Raw genomic sequence first — 20391 nt, forward strand, 5'->3', positions numbered from 1 at the left:
CACCTACATCTGGAAGGTACCGAATCGGTAAAAATACCGATTCGGTATTTTACAGATTCTGTAAATTTACCGATTCGGTAAATTTACAGAATCTGTCAAATCTGGCCCCCTACATCTCAAGATGCCAAATACCGGTCGGAAACGGCCGAATTCGGTCGTTTCCGACCGGTATTTGCCACCTACATCGGGCCCTTAGTTTTTAAGCCTGTGACGGACAAGCTGCGGAGCATGGATGTCTCCTATCAGTGGGGGCACCCAATCACCCTCATTTTTCCATGGGAGTCCAAACGTACAGTGATGTGGTCCTACAAAGATGCGGCTCAACTACTCCGAACCCCCTCCTCACCACCTGCCAGCCCCACTCGTCTTCCGCCTCCTACACGGGTGCCTGCCATACCTTCCTGGTCTACTGTGCGTCGTCTCAGACGCTCCCCACCCCTTTATGAGCAATCGTCTTCGCAGGCTAAGCAGGACATCATCGAACACATCAGGTCCTTGGAAGGGGATAAATCAGAGGCAGGTTCGCACTCTCCAACCCCCTGATAGACCGCTCACATACCTGCAGTGGACTACAGGTCTTGCCTCTGGGAGCGCATCCTTTCCGTTCCGGGATTGATGCCTGCTCTAGTTAACTGGACAACACCCCAGCTCCCCGCTTGACGTGTAGATAGTGCTGGAGCACCTCACCTGGACGAACCCGAGAGCGGCAGATGACCTACCCCCATCTGTTCTTGAGAGAGTGACATTTCTGGGATCACCCAAACCTTGTGGTGCAGGCTGACCCGCGACTGGAACAGAACAATGTGGCCTGGTTGGCCAATGTTGGTTATTTACTTTTCACTCCTATATTTTCCTACTTACCTGACTCTTCTTCCCTACTTTTTCTTATCTACTAGATGTGGCGGACGGGAGACCCCAATGCTGTGGCGCGCCCCTCTTGACAGGACAGGCACGCTCTTGCGCCCCCTTCCCCTCCCCCTGACCTACTTTCTATGGTGGCATGATGGACTAATTTGGGATCAGACACACTTATGGCTCTCCCTGCCCTTTGAAGGTTATATCCCTTAATGTTAAGGTATTTAATTCTCCCAACAAGCGGCGGCAGACATGGCGTTACCTCCTCCAACACAACCCAGACATTATCTTTCTCCAAGAAAATCATCTTTTTAAATTAGACATTCCGCGGATGGCACATCCTAAATATCTCCTCCAATTCTGGGCCACGGCAACCACCAAATGGCTGGAGTGGCAATTCTGTGCAGAAATGGCATCAGGCAGGGGGGGCTTAAAGTCTTTCGCAGCTCAGATGGACGTTTCATTAGAGCGGGGTTAGGGATTGGGAAACGCCTATTCACGCTGTGTAATGTCTACACGCCTAACCAGATGCAGGACTCCTACCTCCGGGCGCTATTGCGGGAACACGTGCCGCAGGGCGACCCCTCATTGATCCTGGGGGGAGATTTTAACCTATTGTGGAACCCTAGGGTAGACCGCAGCGACGCTTCTTCGAATGGGACTGGGCCATGTATTCCGCTCTCCGGAGAAGGATAGCGGACCTTGGCTTGATGGATTCATGACAGTACCACTCTCCTGAGGTGTGGGATTTCTCATACTACTCGCATCTATGTCTGCCATATCGCTTTCCGACCGTGCCCATGTTGAGCTTCTCCTGCAGGACCCGGCTGCTAACCCCACCCTTCCCTCGCGGTGGCGCCTCCCGCCGAACGTCCTGCGGAACCCAGTCGACGTGCAATGCATACGGACTGTCGTTGACTCTTACTTCGCGAGTAATGATATACCCGAAACACCCTTCCCTGTGGTGTGGGATGCCTTCAAGGCTACAATCCGTAGCCACATCACATCCCTATCGGTTACGCGGGCACGCAAGGCCCGACTCCTGGAGGATAACCTCTCCAAGGACATTAAAAAATTACAGAGACAAGACCAGGAACACCCCTCGCTTGCATGTCGGCGGCGGCTCACAAATCTTCGGGGGCAACCCCGCTCCCTGCGTACCAATAAAGCTGAGAGATCCCTGCTAGCCTTAAAACAGCGATACTTTGAAGGGGGAGACAAAGTAGGCAAATTACTGGCGAAACGCCTGTGAGCGCGTGCAGTGAAGGCCCATGTAGCTAACATCCAACTGCCGGATGGAGAAAGGGTCACCACGGAACGGGCCAAATACGAAGCCTTTAGGGCCTATTACGCTGCCCTTTACACTGCAGAAGCTCCATCCCAGGGCCTCATCAATGACGTTCTGAACCAGTGTTCCTGGACCCCAATACATCCCCACCATGCCAAACAACTAGAAGGTCCTCTCATTGCGGAGGAGCTAACGGCAGCGTTAAAAGACCTCCCTCTTGGGAAGACACCGGTCCCGGATGGCCTACCACTGGCCTTTACCGCATATTTCAGGTGCAACTCCAGCCCCACCTCTTGCGACTATAGAATTATTTCTCGGACACGGACGGGCCGACGCCCTCCATGTGTATAGCAGAAATAGCCTTTATCCCCAAACCGGAAAAAGACCCCACGTTATGTGCATCCTATTGCCCCATAACTTTGTTGAACCCGGACCTTAAAATCTACACTAAAATACTTGCTAAACTCCTACATCCCCACATGCCTGGCCTTGTGGAGCCGAACCAAGTTTTCTTCATCCGCAACCGACAAGGGGCGGATAATGTGCGTAGAATCGCACACCTGGTGGGGAAAGCACACCACTGGAACATACTGGCCTACCTTCTGTCGCTTGTCGCGGAGAAAGCGTTCAACCTGGTGGACTGGACCTTCCTCCGGGCGGTGTTGCAGACATTTGGGTTGGGTCGGAACATGATTTCTATAATCATGGCCCCCTACCTTTCCCCACAAGCTAGGGTACTGGTCAGTGGGCAGCTTACAGATTCCTTTTCCATTCATAGGTGTACACGGCAGGGTTGCCCCCTGTCTCCTATGCTGTTTGCCCTTGTGGTAGAGCCTCTAGCGGAGATGATCAGGCAGACTGCGGATATACATGGCCTCTCCCTTGGAGGTCGGCAGAACAAGGTTGCGCTCTTTGCAGACGATCTTATCCTCACATTATCGCGTCCACATATATCCCTCCCGGCGCTTCACTCCCTGCTACAGTCCTTTGAGCGGGCCACAGACCTTAAATTTAATCATGGCAAATCCTGGGCTCTGAATCTTTCAATCCCTGGGGAGGAGATATCAGTCTTGAAAAAGATCGATCCCTATCAATGAGCCACCGATCACATCCGGTATTTAGGTCTTCAACTGACTCCCTCCCTTGACACGTGGACCCAGGTAAACTGGCGGGAATGCAGGAGAACTGTTTTGGAGGACTTGAGAGGGTGGAAATCTCGGACTCTGTCCTGGCTGGGCAGACTTAACGCCATTAAAATGTCGATACTCCCTAAAATCCAGTATTTATTCCAATGCCTTCCCACCTCTATCCCGCAGCACTAGATACAGGGCCTTCAGCGAGACCTCACCACTTTCATATGGGACAGGCGTAGACCACGATTCTCCCACAAGATCCTTATGCTCCCGCGAGAAAAAGGAAGGTTAGCATGCCCTAATTTCCTGGAATACTATTGGGCCTCTCCTCTTCGCTTTGTCTCGGAGTGGAATACCACAAAGTGAAAAGATCTGGTTCCATATGGACAGGATGGTAACTGGGCGTACCATCTGGGATCTTACGTGACTCCACCGTACTGCACGTTCCGGAGCGCCTATATTGCTGTGCCCACAAAAACAGTCCTAGATGTATGGGACAAGGTGGCCGTGCGTAAGTGACTCATGACCTTTCCCTCCCCCCATACTCCCATTGCAGGTAACCCACTATTCCGGGGGGGATGCAGAGGGATCGGCGATCTGTACGAAGGAGGAACGCTTAAGACATTTGCCCAGTGCAGAGAGGAATTTCATCTTCCACTGGGAAGCTTCAGCACTGGGTGTCCTCACCGGAGATGCAACAAGCGGCCGACCCACCATTCACCCCCTTTGAGCGGCTGGTCCGTTCCTTTGACGAATTGAAGGGCCTTTTCTGTCGGACATACCAGATCCTGCAGCATCCCCCGGTACTGGCTACCCATCCATATCAGCGCCAATGGCAATTGACGTCCTCCATGGAAATCACACCCGCACAGTGGAATCGCCTATGGCGGGACATTCCTATGGTCTATTGTAGTATCTCGCAGAGGGAAAATGCATACAAAATTATGACACAATGGTATTACACGCCCACTCGACTGCACAAAATGTTCCCCGCCACATCCCCTTTGTGCGGGAGGTGCTCAACTGCATCTGGAGACTTCATTCACATTTGGTGGGCTTGCCCACTCCTGACCCTGCTCTGGAAGGAAGTCCTTAGTCATATTAAGGAGGTATTTGGCTTCCCCCTGCCTGAATCCACAACCCTGATCCTTTTAGGCCTCAAGCCTGACAACCTAAAGGCACTTACCCGCAGCGATTGGATTATAGCACTTCACATGCTTGGGGCTGCTAAACAACTTATAGCATTATATTGGAAGAAAGCGGAGACCCCCCCCCCCAATTTCCGCTTGGTTTGTGCGCTTATGGCATGTAATAAACATGGAACTATTTACAGCGCAACTGCAATCACGTGACATTCGCTTCACCGCTGTCTGGCGACCCTTAGTCAATTACCTTTGTAAAATAGAACATGCAAGCTACTTGCCCTCCAAGCTTAGAGCTCTACGACTCTTTGAAGATGCTATACTCCCGCCTGACCCCAACAGACTACTCCCGCAGTCAGATCAACTCTGCGCGCAACCTCCTCTGACAAGTATTAGGACTTTAAATAACATACGCCGCTGAACTCTTTACCCCGTCCGGCCGCACGGCCTTTTTTGCTGCTATCTTTCTTTCCTACTACCTCTTCTCTTTCCGACACCTTTCTGTCCACTCATCACTGCTCACTTTATATGAGCCTCTTGCCTGTGTTCTCAGTGTTGTTGTTTTTAAAGGGTCCTGCGACTTCCCACAATAGACCAACATCGCTATATATAATGTGTCACGCGGCCGGCCCAACAAGGGTTGTAGGCAACATGCTGTGTTCAAGCTACTTCGCTACTGCTTCTCCATACTCTTGGAGACCCTCCTACAGTACGCGGCCGGCCCTAATTAGGGTTGTGGGCCTGACGCTGTGTATATCTGGACCTGTGTTCTATTCTTTATCTAGAAAATAAAAACAGATTTCAAACGAAAAACAAGAGCTTCCCAGCTACAAAAAAATATATATATATATATATATATAAGTTAGTTATCATAGAGCTGGGGTGTTAGGGGAGTGGAGATTTTATGTATTAAATGTTGGTTTACTTGGGTACTAGCCTGGTCCACAAGTAGGGAGGGGGGGGAGTGGAGAGGCAGGGAATGTTTTTAAATTAAAAATGTATTCAGTTTTAAAATGTATGTTTTAAAGAAAAGTGTCTAAACATTAATAAAGTTGAACTTGATCTTGATCGCCTCCCACCTCTTTTGCCGCACACCATTGACCCGGACCCTAACTGATGATCTGTCCACAACCTGCGCGCTCTTTACTCTTCTCCATATCATCAACTCCCAGATAGACGCAGTGTCAGTCTTGCTTGACCCAACTAAGGCGTCCGATTCTTTAGAATGGCCCTAACTTTTTGATTCACTAGCTCTCTTAGGTCTCAGCACTAACTTCCTATGCCTGATCAAACTACTAAATACACTCCTTCATTTGCTGTGTTGAGGGGCACCTGGCAGGGATGCCCCTTGACTCCCATTCTATTTGCCATTGCAGTGGAACCCCTGGCGGCCAGATTACGGCAGCACCACTCTCACCGGAGACTGGTATTGTAAATAATACTCCCCGAAGATTCCTAGTGTCCATGTATGCAGACAATGTCACCCTATACATCTGTAACCCAGCAACCAACCTTGCTCCTGTCGTTGGGGAAATTATCAGTTTCGAGGCTATGTGGGAATCCCTATTAACTGGTCCAAATCTGTGATATTCCCGCTTGCCTCAACTATGCAAGCTTTAGTAATAAAATTACCCCTGCACCAGATAAGGCACCAATTCAGTATTTAGGAGCCTAGATTAGTTGCGATCTGAGTGAACTTTGGAGTGCTATCTATGGCAGGTTTCTCGCGTGGCTGGAGGATTGTGTGCAGTCATGGAGCCGATTGCCGCTGTCTTTGGTGGGAAGGATTGCACTTGATAAAATGGTGTTACTCCCCTTGTTCCTCTTCATATTCATAAACCTCCTGCTCCCTCTCACAGTCCCCTTCTACCGCCATCTCCGCTCCAACCTAGTTACACTGGCATTGGCGGTTAGACAACCCCAGGTCAAGTGGGAAATCCTCACTCTCCCTTTTGAGCAGGGTAGCCTATGTGCACTGGACATGGACCTATATTTCTAATGCGCTCAGGCACAGTTTGCTCACTACTGGCTGAATCCTGCGCTGATCCTACGCCATACAGCTTCTGAACATGATAATGGTGCAACCAGTCCTCTCAGTGCTGCTTTATACCTCCCCCCCGACGCGGCCCTAAACTGAGGTAAAGTCAGCAGCCTGTACTATCTGGGCATGGGGCAAACTGAGGCAGCGGGTGCACTTGGAACACATGTATGCCCCGACTGTGCCTCTTGCTGGACATCCATCCCTTCCTGGGTTGGCTGACCTGGTGGCCTGTGGTCATTTGAAACCGCTGAGACTTTACACGTTTTGGGATCTCAACCTGTTGGACCATTTTCATTCTCCTCAACATGTCCTGGGCAACCCGTCCTACACCCTTTTGGATGTGCTTACTTACCATCAGCTCTACCAACATTTCATGCCTTAGAAATTATAATCACAAACCCCTCTCCTCCTAAACTTATCACTCGCTTAACACAATAATCCAGGAGAAGGCCCCGATTTGTGTCCCTGCAGCCTACGCTGCATGGTCTGCTGAGCTAGATAACCAGTGAGGTGCAGTGGCAATACTGCTGCGTCCAGACCACTGTTCTCTCTTCTAACTACAGGCTTCATTAAATACATTTCAAATATCTGCACAAAGTTTATTGTACACCAGTTCAGATGTGTAGGATGGTTCTGGTAGAGCGTGCGCTGTCTGTGCTGTGGCGCCCCTACCACTACCTTCCTGCACTTAGCTTAGTACTGCGGTCTCTGTCTCCTGGGAAGAGGTTGTTACCACTATTGAGGCGATTACCAAGTTAGTGACCGGATGGACACCAACGATCGCTTTACTCGACTGTGTTAAAGATGTTCCACCATCCATCCGCAGACTCGCAGCTATTCTGATATTATTGGCTAAATGTAGGGTTGTTGTCTCCCGGGGTAGGCATCCGACGCCCCTCCAGAACCACTGGCTGCGAGATGCAGCATACTGTCAAGAACAGTTGGGGTGTTGCTGGGGTTTAATGCCTGTGAATTCTAATCCGAGACCTATGGAGTCCACTAGTGACATTTTTGGCAATGAGAGGTCGCTCACCCTCGCTACAGTGATGCTAGTATTAATATATGTAAGCCTACACCAAGTTATACCACTTTCCAAACTGATAGTTACTTGTGCATGAAGATTGAATATTTATAGTTCAGTGATATTCTGTAGCCGTTAGGAGCATGTTGCAAAGTAAACTTAATTTTACATGCATTTATCACCATTGTTTACTAATAGTTACCATTTGCTGATATCCTTACAGCTGTATACACCATGCATTGCTATATTTTGATCTCCTATATAGTAGTTTGATGTTTTTGCCTGAATTTAACATTTTTAAATAGTCCCTGGATTGTACTTGACTCTTATTTCAACTTATATGGGAAGCACGTTTTTTCTTTGTTAGCCAGTCATTAAATATGGGCATTCTCTAAGAGAATCAGAGGACGTAGATCCATGGGTGGGTCATGGGACAGACCGGAATAGGGCCCTAGAGGTTCTTGGTTGAGAAGCAACAGACTCCTAAACCTAAAATATATGGCCTCTGCATTGGCTTCATATGGCTTTAAGTGATATCTATTGTGTATTGCTTTTTCAATCAATCAGGATTTGTAGAGCACGGCTGCTTGACCCGTGAGCGTCTTGAGGCGCTTTTTAGAATGTGGTCTATGAAAGTGCATATTGTAATAGCTTCCTTTGTTCTCCTCTCTAAGGTGTTGCCTGGCCAGATATGCATCGTCTAGCAGACAGAGTTCATCTGGAAGAACTGACCAAAATTGGCATTTTGAAAGACAACGTGGATGACATGGTGAAAGTTCATCTGGGTGCAATATTTATGCCACATGGTCTGGGACATTTTCTTGGCATTGACGTGCATGATGTTGGAGGCTACCCAGAGGTTAGTATTCCAATACAATGTTCAATTGGGTTGGGAAATCGCTCTTTTGTAGGTCTGACTACACACAGCTTTACCTGTCTGGGAAGACCAGTTGTCACCAAAACCTCACCACAGAATGCAGTCACACAATACACAACAGTATGAAAAAACAGAAAAGGGTTTCGGTTCCCCACTTTTCAGCCATTATTTTGTTTGGCAGAGCGCCCTTTAGTTGGTGGATGCATGGGGTGACATCTCATTTTGCTGTCAACACACAGTATTTCATAGATGTATTAATTTTAAAAGTATTCTTCCAGTAATAAGTAAGCAGAAACACTGGAAAAAAATGGTTTGCACAACATATTCCCCTCTTGCATCCAAGCCACCCTTGGCACTGTCACTTTCAGGTTACATGTCCCTCGAGGTCAGTAGTCCATCTCAGCTGGTGCTTGGGAATGTGTGGCAGATCATCTACTGCCACTGGGAGCACACTTCCTTCACCTGTAAGATTGGGAGAGTCCAGCCCACTCCCTGTGGGCCGCTGGTAACAGCACGAGAAAGAGCCCCACCCCGATTCTATGACCTTCGCCATGCTGCCGGTCCAAGCACCAGTGCAAGCTCCACCTCCTCCTTAGAGGAGTAGAGGCAGTTCTGTGGCAGTGTCTAGTTGCATTGTTGGTGACTCTGTATGATACAACAATGCATATAAAATGTAAATGCTCTTCTTTCTAAAATAGCTGCTGTATTTGCAAGCCATGCTTCCCAGGCGCCCTTCTGTCAGCGATTCCTCCTGGCCCACCTCCTCTACCGTAACTCTCCAAAAGCCAGCAACCCAGTGGAAATTTGTGGTCGTCTCAGCTGACTTCTGCTCTTCCAAGCATAGGATAGTTGAACACACCGTAGCAAGGTGATGGTACTCGATATGTGCACATGGGAAGCTCTTTATTTTTGTAAGGGGACATGGGAAGTCATTTCTTTATGATGTATCATCCTACAGGGAATCATTTACAACTTATTTTAGGAGATTACCATACAACCAAGTGGGACTACATTCCGAGCTGCTTCTAAGTGTTGTGTGGTCATGCTTTCATTGAGGCCTTGTAAGGCACTTGATATAATTTGATACCATCCTAGAATCCATCCCACATGTAGGCCTGCAATATAAACGTCTAGGTAGATCGACACAATGCTACTTATTTAAAATGATTTACTTCTATACATTGCTCCAATACATTCATATATCATCACTGTGTCTGCTACAGCGCTTGGCCCCAAAGTAGAAAACCAGGCATTAGAAAAAATATGGCAAATGGATAAACTTGAACATGATAAAACCAGGGCTGAGAAGACAAGCAGCAGAAACATATAAAGACTGTGAATAATGTATTTCAAACACGCTGTATGTTAGATTTCGTACCTTGCAGAAAGTTTTTGTATTATCATCCTAATCAAATGCTTTTTATAAAGTACTTTAACCCACCAGAGGCCTCTGATGTTGCACATCAGAAATGCGCAATTAGAAAATATCAGAAAAGGATGGGTACATGAGTGTGTGCATGTATGCAAGTGTGCATAAAAACAATTGCAGGCAACGTCGGATATCTTGTCCGTGTGTCAAGAGAGGCAGTGGCCACCGGGGTCAGCCTACCTTGTCTATAACCTGATGGTGTTGCAAAAGCAGGTGCAATCTGGAATTTGGCCCCCTACCCACATAGTGTAGAGGTCAGGGGAATGCTAACTAAAACAACTTCTCTTGATCGCAATCCGAATCCGTTAACGTTTTGTGAAGGAGTGAGAATCACAAATTAGAATGTGTGCAGAAGTTTAGTTCCCTGATCACTTAAATAAACCAAAATAAATTGGTTTGAGAATGTATGCAAGGGAAATGTAACCTATGTTATTCTGAGTCTGTTTCTGTAACAATACCTGTTGCAATTTTTTTTGAGACTGCAGGGCTTTGCCGCAACAACTTCTCCGTCAGTGTGCTGTGTTTGCCATCATAGCTGCAATGCCCTGATCCTAAATCTGCATGATGCAGTGTGCAAAGGTCAGGTTCAGCCAACTGAAGTTGCTGCTTGATAAAGGAAACAGGACGGACTTAAGCAACATTATGCACTTCATAAGTATTTTTTAAGGAAGTATTTCATAAAGCGCGCCCAAGTATCTTGGCGCCAGTGGAAACCTCTGAAACCGCTACCCCGAAATTCTGGTTTATTTAGACGATGCCGCAAAGAGCCATGTCTTTAGAGATTTTCTAAAGAGAAGATGACTGAATTGGGATCTTAGAGATAGGGGCAGTGAGTTCCAAAGTTTGCCAGCCACATAGAAAAATCTCCTGACCCCCCCACAAACCCCACCCTGTAGTATTTTTTTATTTTTGGTATGACCACCAGTTTGGCAGTGGCAGATCTAAGATCTCTATGCAGGGAGTACCAAGTAAATAGATTTTGCAGATATAAAGGTTCCAATCAATGCAAGGCTTTATGGGCCAAATAGAGCGCTTTGAATTTTAATCTGGCCACAGCTGGCAGCCTGTGTAAATCGTGAATCTTTTTGGAGACATAACTGAATTTAGACCGCCTCGGAAGTAGCCGCCTGCTGAGTTGCGAAGAGATTATAATTGCGACTGAAGCCTTTTATTTATCCCCAAATACAGGGCATTACAGTAATCTATCCTTGACAGGATCAGTGCTACCACCACCAGTTTTTGCAATTCCCTCAGAATAAATGGGAAGATCTTTTTTAGTGTCTTGATTAAATAGAAACGACACGATGATGTGATTCAGTTTATCTGGCTTGAGAAATTTAATTGCTCACCAAAAAGGACTCCCAATTGTTTGCCTTCTGAACTGGGGAAGGTAATGGTCCCAGAATAACCAGCCACCAAGTGTTGTTCCAAGACGGAGGATTCTTTCCAAACAGGATGACCTCAGTTTTTTCTGCGTTCAGCTTCAAACTGTTTCTCTGCATCCAGGTTGCAACCTGAGTCAGACAGCTGTTAAAATGGCTTGCTGCTGTGCCTCCATTGTCTGGGATTAATACAATAATTTGTGTACCATCGGCATAGGAGATGGCAGACAGGCCAAAGGATTGAATCAATTGTACCAAGGCAGAGATGTAAATATTAAAAGGTGTTGGGGACAAAGAAAACCCCTGTGGCTCCCCACAAGGCAGAGAGAAAGCAGTGGATTTAAACCTGCTCAACTCAACTATTTGTTCTCTGCCTGCTAAAAAAGAATTTAGCAGGGCCAAGGCAGGACCTCTTATACCGAACCCCTCAAGCTGGTTGATTAGGACCCCATGGTTCACCATATCAAACGCAGCTTAGAGGTCTTGGATGCCCTTCCTCCTTCATCCACAAGCCTGCGATCTCTTCAGTGGCAACCACTAGGGCTGATTCTGTGCTGCGCGTTGGCCTAACACCGTATTGGGAAGGGTTCAGTATTTTAGTAGAGTCAAGATAGATGGTAAGCTCGTTTCTCAAGGCCTTTTCCAAGATTTTCACAGGGAAAGGTAGGCAAGATATTGGGCGGTAGGTCTAATGTTGTTCTTTTAAGAATACGAAAAACCAATGCCTTCTGACCAGGCCAACGTATAATATTCTTACTTTAGGAGAGTGTTCAGTAAGATCGTCAGATTAGTTGCAGTCATATCAGGAACAAGATGTTAAACGAAAGGCGGACATGGATTCGAAGGGGAGCCTGATTTAGTGGTCTCGATTAGTCTAGTAACTTTATCCACCACCAAGGGCGTAAAGTTTATCAGGGCATCTGGAGGAGTCCTACTTACCCTTGATTCTGATGATACACGCAAGGGCACAATTAAGGGGGTCTGTCCTACACTGGAACCCTGATATTCTGCAAATTCTTTATAAACACAATTTACTTTATTTTGGAAAAAGTCGGCCAGATCATTGCAGAAGGAGTGATTTGGGATAAAGGTGTTTCATTGATCACAGCTAGAAAGTTTGGTCACTGTTTTAAACAGTTCAGTGGAGGAATCTGATGCCCTAATTTTATCAGAAAAGTATTGGTTTTTTTTACTAGGGTGATGAGATCTTTATACTTCTTGCTTAAAATGGTGAATTTAGTTTTTTCGTCTGGGTCGTATTCTTTCCTCCAAGTACGTTTGCCCGCTCTGCACTTTTGTTTAATTTTCCTCAACTCAGGGGTATACCAATGGGCTGAGGGGCATTTCTTGAACTTTTTAGATTTATCTTCGGAGTTAGTTATGAGTGAAGAGTCAATCCAACCCGTGAAGTTGGTGGTGACTGAACCAATGTCAGCATCTAGTCTTGGACTCGCCTCATTGAGGGCAGCGAATAACTCAGTTGCCTCAATTTTTCACCAGGGGCGTACTATCAGCGGGACATCTACACTACTAGGTTGAGGTCTTTTAGCTGTGATAGTTATATTAAACATGACTGCTTAAAGGTCTGTCTAAATCAAAGGGAGAACCCTGTCGAATTTCATCCCAAAATTATTGGTGAAAATACCGGCCAAGATATGATTGGCATTATGGAGTAGGTACATTGACAATTTGTTTAAGGCCAAAACAGCAACAGTCGTCTATTAAAAACTCGGGTTTCCTTATTGGCAACCAGTTCTAAATGAAAATTCTAATCCTCCAGTACAGTGAAGTTCTGAAATTCCATGCACAATTCTAAAAAAGCCTGTAGCTTTGTCTCAAACACATTCCTGGGGCAGGGGGGGGGGAGAAATTAAAAGCCCATTGAAAGCTATTTTATTGTCGAATTTGAAAGAGAACAGTAAGGCTTCACCATCGTCCAGAGATATCATAGTGAAAGAAGCCTTATCTAAGTTTCTGCAAAGGATTGTGGCCTCTCATCCCCCCTTACCCACTCTATCTAATCTGTGAAGCTTATAGCTCTCTGGAATTGCTACATTTAGGTCCGGTTCCGAGGTTTCATCTAACCATGTCTCCATAATGAAAGCTAGGTCAAGGCTCTAGTTCTGCATGGTCTAAAAACTCCAATGTATGCTTAGTCAAGGACCTAGTGTTCAGTAATGCACAGGGAATAATCCTCTCTACAACGTTATTGTTATGCAGGGGGGTGACAGAGGCTGTGTATTTGATTGCTTACACCACAGGCTATATGCTGCATAAAGGTAAATTTACAAACTGGACATTTGTAGGATTTGGCTAACTGATTTTCATCAAACCCGACACAGGGAGTGGGCTTACCTGTATAGCTCAATGCTAACAGTTCTGTCTTTGAATTCTTTAGAGGCTTAAAACGGTCAGGGGTTCTGGCCCAGGGCCCAGTCCAGCCATAGACAAGCTGGCCTTTGGCGGTACATCTTGATAATGTTTCCAAATTACGCAGTTTTACCTGGTACTGGCTTGCAAATTGAAGAACACCATATTTGAAAAGCGAGGAACCAGTATTGTTGAAAAGTGAATTTGTATTTTTCAGAAAATCCTTTTATTCCAGGCACTTAATTAATATTTCCCACACTGAATGGTGGAAATTCTCCACTATTCTTTTCAACCAAATTGTAGTACATCATATGTGGTTGAGTGCTGGGACTAAATGCATTTGTAATGGAATGTAAATGTACTATAATGTACTCCGGGCACAGTGAGTGATCCAGCTCCAATGCCATAAGGACAGAACCTTGGTATTGCTGCTCTTACTTTCAGAGAAGAAGTTAAGAGTATGCTTAAAGTGTATCTTGATTACAGCCCATAAGTACTAACATATATACATCACCACTAACTAGACAATTAGGAGTAGTCATAAAATCATGAAGACCCAGGACGTATTATTTTTACAGTACGTCCCAACATTCTCAATCAACCGATGAACCAGTATCAGCAAATGTAGTTAAACACAAAAGGGCTTTTCATAATTAAAGATGATTAAAAAAAAGATAGAGACCTGAGGGGCACAGCAACCAATTGGTGTCTGTCAGTGAATCTACCTAACCACCAATATTTATCACCATCGAAGCCTAAGCTGAAGAACTGCAAATAGAGGCGAACATGTAGTATATAATCCTCACTAATCCCTTAGTGTTGCTATACGTGCCCTAGATACTGGCTTCTACTATTTTCCCTGCCTATCCAGAGAGTACTGATGTTGCTGCCTTACACTAAGAGTCTGCGCTCATCCCTTTTTGTGTGAGGTGGAATAAAAAAAGTCCCTTAATACTGAGAAATGTATCTCATATCTGGTAAAGAAAATAACAGACCGAACGGCCTTTAAGATTATTGTTGTGTCTGTTCTTCATTCAATTTTGAAAATAGTTTTTATTGAACCACCAAAGAATTTCGACACTTTTCACCTTGTATATTTCACAGATTCAGCCCCACTCCTCTCCTCTACCTTATATTGTTTTCACCCTCATGGATTTAATATCTTCAATGGACTCCTATTTCATTTTGTTTATTATTGCCGGTATGCCAAAAACACTTTTCAGTTGACATGTGCTAAGATGCCTGTGTCTGGGCTCATGAATATGTATGATAAAGGTCAAAGCTATGGGTAAACTGGCTATTGTCATCTGATGACAAGAAGGACCGAGGAGGAGAGTGGCACTTAGAAGACATGGCTGCAGTTATGCTACTTGTACCATGGTGAACCATGAGAGCACCAGCTCAGGACTACAGTTAAGGACCTGCGCTGCCACACTGAGGAAAAACATGGCACCCCAATGTCAACACCAGAGTACTATCAAGGAATCTGAAGATGCTGACATGCAGACCATGTCATATTAAAGATGTTGACACGTCTTATCCATGTATTTATGCATGGTACATGGATTGTGGTAAGTCACAAGACCATTGTCCATCAAGGAGACAGCTGTGGAATAACCCACAACCTGAGGTTAACCATCGTGGGAACAGAGTATAGACACACAGCCACTCATAATGCTTCAGGTGAGAGGAACTACAAAAACCGATTAGACTAACGGGCATAAATGTCCTCCAGACCAAACAAAACATTAATACCAGATGTGTAAAAACACAGATGGGGGTCGAGGCCGTGGTCTGTGTGGCCTAATTCCCCAGAGAAGTATCCCAACAGTTGTTGAAAGCAGTGTATGTTGTGCTGTATAAAAATTACAACAGAACCCAGTTTATTCAGAACCTGGATTCAGACGAACAAGAAGAATCAAAAGGAAACTCAGACAGATGTAAAATATATTAAACATCTGATAAAGTGTAGGGCTATCGCCCTTAAATAAAAGTTTGATTATTGAAATGTAGTGTTTCTGTGGGCGCTTTTTGGCGGGACTGTGTTCAAGGATTGGGATGGGTAAGTGAAGAGTCGACTAGTATGCAAAAATGCATGTTCCCTTCAGTCCTACCTATTTTTGAAAAAGAAAGTTCAGTCAGTGTCTGATTGAAATCACTGGATTGTCCAACAGCGTTTATGGAGATGATGGTTGAGTAAAAGAGTGTACCTTTTTGGGAACTAGTGCTGCCAAAGAATGCATCACATCAATTGCTTTTTCAAATGCTGGAAGTTGTCTTGTAGTTGCAGGTGCAGAAGTTTTCTAACACAGCTACAATGTTCCTCTCTGGCTTATAAGGGGATTTACGGAAGTATGGCGAAATAAGGCAGACTTTTTTAAAGACTCTTCTGTTTCAGTTTCCCCAGAGTGCAGGGGGAAACAAACAGCGACTGCACACTCAAAAAACTCTATTAAACAGATCATTTTATTCCAAAAATGGGATGACGTAGGTGTAAAATAGCTACATTATCTTACATTACCTCAAGATTAGCAATTTCATGAATGCATTACCTGCATAATCATGATTGTACTATGTGCAAAAAGGGCGTGGAATCAAACAGCCACAGATCCTCAAAGCATATCAAGATCTCTTACTGTAGTACATTATAATTTTTCCAAATTGATGTTCACTGTCTTTTAATAGCTGCAAAAATAGTCTGCATTTAGTGTCTAGCTGGTAAATACTTTGACAATTGAATTGGCATAAAGGTGTGCCATACAATTTACTTCATATGGTTCTATTACTGGCAGTTAATTGTGTGCATCAGAAACATAAGTGTTAATCAGCATGGACATGTTGAGTAGTGTGCTGGAATAATTCCCTGCATACCATGGAGTGTTAACCCAGGTATTGGGCGACCTTGAGCAAATGCTACTATGGAGTAATGCATGTAGGCACAACAATCTTGTAGGTTCTGAGCGATTTCATTGTAGAGACATCTATTGATTACCTGGTTAAGGAGCTGTTTCATGATAACCTTACAAATAAATCTTCAAAGGTTTTGGATCACGCTGGGTGCTCACACTAGGTCATTGTAAATGAGCTTGGACAAATAATATTCATTTAAAGATTGAAATTGGGTCTGAAATACAGTACCTTCCATCTAGAAGGTTGTCATCGGATTTCTGTCGTGTTTTGAGTGCACCTTTTCATTATTTAAGGAGTTGCTTGCTTTTTACAATCTTGGGGAAGTGACTCATCTCAGGGTGCCGTACCATTATGAGAAGAAGACATTGTGACAGTTTCAAGCATCAGGCAATTGTTTTCTTCCTCAAAGGATGTTTTCCCTTGACCCTGAAATATAGAGATTGGCATCGCATAATGTTGTTTGCCATGATCCGTGGGAAGAAAGTTTGGAATATTCAAAGACCGTCCTTTTTAATTTGGACTAAAGCATAGCCATAGCTCCTTTTGTTGACCCTCCTTTGATCAAATAAGTATATCATTTTTGGATATGTTTGTTGTATTTTTGGTATTTTTATTTCCCTATTCTAAAATAACCCGCAGCCATGTTGGAATAGTAAAGGAGAAAAAGCCAAAACCCATACTGTGCATCTCAGTTGAAGTAAACCACTCCAAAAACGACCACTCTGTTTTTGCATGCATGCACATGCACCAGAAAGCATACTTTTTTGTTCAGTAAAATAAAAAAAACAAAATAATAAACCCAGCAGCCCAATAGCACTTAACAGCTGACAGGCCTAAAAAAATGATCAAATGCACTGGCAAAGTCAATACATCGGCACTTGCCTGTTTCAGGTGAGATGTATTGTTTTTGTCCAAATTATTTACTTCTCAGTCTGGTACTGTCATGCTCATCAGCCAGCCAAGATAACTTTTTTTATTTATCTTACTCCACTTTTTCCCAGATAAAGTGGTTTTGAGGACCAGGGCAGGGATTTTTACCAAAGGTCGTTATTCCTTTTCAGGTTGGGCAATCATCATTCTCCCAAAATTCTTTGCTTCGCCCCACCCCTTAAAAGAGGATGAGAGACTCCATCAGTTGGAGCCCAAGAAGAGCTTGAGCATTTACATCCATCACACCAAAACCCATTGATTGGGCGATCAGATTTATATGGGGTACTCTGGAGTAAAGAAAGGCAAGAGTGTACACAAAATTACCTTGACAAGTTGTATAGCTCCTCATTAGGATTTACCATGCATTGACCAAGAAGCATCCTCCAGAAGAACTGAAAGGCCATTCCACCAAGGAGAAGGCTGCTACCACTGTATTGGCACGCAGAGGGCCTGTTCTTGACATATGTCAGGTTGGGACATCGGCATTACTGTCACAAGGCACTATTGCCAGAACAGCCAGGTCCGACTGGAAGGGTATTTCTCCCATTCTGTCCTACAGGACATTTTAATCTGAGCCATTCCACAGACCCACTACCTGGAGAGGCACTGTCTTAGCATCTATTCTAGAATTGAGGACTCTGTGGTTAGAAGTATCCATAAGATGTAGAAGTGACTTGACTTTAGTAATGCTCTTTCTGGTGGACACTCGTATCGGATGTATGACGGTACAACACGTGGTATTACCACGCGTACCGTTACAACACGTCTTTTACAACGCAAGTCGTTATCACGACTTGCGCTGTAGGGGTGCGGACTTAGGAATAGTTAAATTTACTATTCCAACACCAGCCTACGTACAGTAGGGAAGGTGTTGGAATAGTAAATCTACTATTCCTTATCCTTGAGCGCCCTCCAGCGCAAGTCGTGGTTACGACTTGCGTTGTAAAAGACGCGTTGTAACGGTACTGCGGGGTAACATCCGCGTTGTAAAGGATGTTCCCCCTCGTATCTAACTGCAGACTCCTTACCATTCTCTCTCTTCCCCATACGAGTGCAGAAACAGAGTAATGAAAGAAACTGACACACAGAGCTGGTGCTTATATGTGGCTCCATCCTCACATCCGGGGGGGGGGGGGGTAACTAAGTTAACATTGAGTTGGACAGAGCTACTTTCGGGTGCGCAGGAATAAAACTGGCGATTGAGGCAATTCTGAAGGCTAGTAATCTGTGTTTAAATCGAGGAACCACTAGAAAGAGTGTTACTAAAAGGAACTTGTTTTTTTCTGATGGTCAGGATCCCTTTCTTGAATGTTTTCAAAGCGTGTGCGCTGCATTTTTAGTTAATGAACAATGGACTACATCCTTCACCAGAGTGAGTTCTTGGCTGATCCATGGAGGTGGGATGGAATTCCTATTGTTATACTTTTGAAGAAATAATTGTTAATTGACGTCTTGGAATTCTAAATGCTAATGAAATATATGCAAAAAACAGTCCGCAAATCAATTTTTTGAATATTTTGTGCCCCCCCTCCCCATCGTAGTCCTGCTGCTGCGCTGGGATGCCATTGGGTGGCCATGCACTATATAAAAGCCTTTCCATTCCTGAGTTTTTTTTCACTGCTACTGTTTTGCGTTTTTGGTGTATCCAGAAGAGTCGTTGCTCCTTGAATCTTGTGATCTGAATTAAAGGGTCAACAAATTTGATAAGGACCCGAGGTTCTTGAGGTGAATGGCTCTGATGATCAGACAGCAGACGGCCTCTATTCCAATTGTATTCTTTGATGGACTCTTAAAATGAGTGTTAGGTGAACGAATGTTCTATTTGATTATACCAGTCTAGCTGTGGAGAGAAATGCAGCTTATAGCAGTGCAATATTGCTTGAGGTGCCCCTGCAAGGATGGTTTTGCTTGAGTCCAGTCAAGAGATCACTAGTATGTCAGCTCAGGATTTTAGTAGTTGTTGTGTTGTGCATGGTAGTTTTTTATTTTCCTGAAAGATCGGAGGAAGAAATTAGTTGATTTTTTTTAAACATTAGCCCAGAGGGATAAGCTGTTGTCTAGGATGGAACCTAACAAGTTTACTTCAGGCGATACGTTTAAAGAGAAGCGATTTAGCTTCAGGTCTGCCTGTAATTATGCCTCGAGTTTGCCTTGGTGCTTTGGAGATACTAGGAGGAATGTGAAAATGTACTGATGTTAAAATCTCAGAAGACCAGACATTCATTGTCGTATTTTTTTTAGATTGAATCATATAGAAATAGATCTTAGAGGTCTTCAGATACATTTGGACAGTGATGTATCTTTACTTCTAAATTTGCCAGGGATAACTCAGTGGTTCCATATACTTGTTAAAAAGTGTGGTAGCCGGAATAGAGCCTTGTTGTTGAGGCTTACAGCTAGTAGAAAAGCTGTAACAAAGTACTAGTAGATAATTTTCAGTTAAATGTCGTTATTCCACAGAACCAAGATATTGCATCACTGATTGACTGACTGATCACAATAAACCTGGAAACCTTTTAAATTATCATTGCAAATGTCCTAGAGAAAAATAACCTGTAAAAAAAAAGCTTTTGTTATAGGACATCAGAATTTTGAACTTTCATCAAATGCTCAGGGGCCTTGAATTCCAGCCTGGGTCCCTATCAGAGGGAAAGGGGAGGAAAAAAAGGGGCACCTCAAACTTTTTCCATTCTCTTGAGACTCGCTGCTAGAAAGATCTTTGTAATCGTATTCAACAGAAGGGAGCTACACTCACACAACAACATGTGACAACTACTCCAGTTAGACTCCAAGAATGGCTGACATCAGACAGATGCTAAAAGCAACTCCTGGCAGTGGTCTCCAAGACTTGCACCTTCAACTACAGGTACATGAAATAGGCAAATGCCTCACAAACCTAAAGCACATTACACCTAGTGTGTTCTTTCAAATTGCTTTTGCTGTCTCTTACACTACACTTCCCTCCGGATGACTTATCCCTTACACACTCATCAAGAATATCTTTAAATTTCTC

General features: G+C 44.6%; 1 protein-coding gene across 1 annotated transcript in view; it reads left to right on the plus strand.

Moving 5' to 3' along the window:
• Window positions 1-20391, plus strand: part of PEPD (peptidase D) — a 166078-nt gene that overhangs the window by 127286 nt on the left and 18401 nt on the right. The window contains exon 13 of the mRNA XM_078670283.1: window positions 8155-8339. Within this exon, the coding sequence (XP_078526409.1) occupies window positions 8155-8339 (185 nt within the window). The remainder of the gene's footprint in view (window positions 1-8154; window positions 8340-20391) is intronic.

This window comes from Lissotriton helveticus, chromosome 12 (assembly GCF_964261635.1).
Source record: "Lissotriton helveticus chromosome 12, aLisHel1.1, whole genome shotgun sequence".
NCBI classification, from domain to species: domain Eukaryota; kingdom Metazoa; phylum Chordata; class Amphibia; order Caudata; family Salamandridae; genus Lissotriton; species Lissotriton helveticus.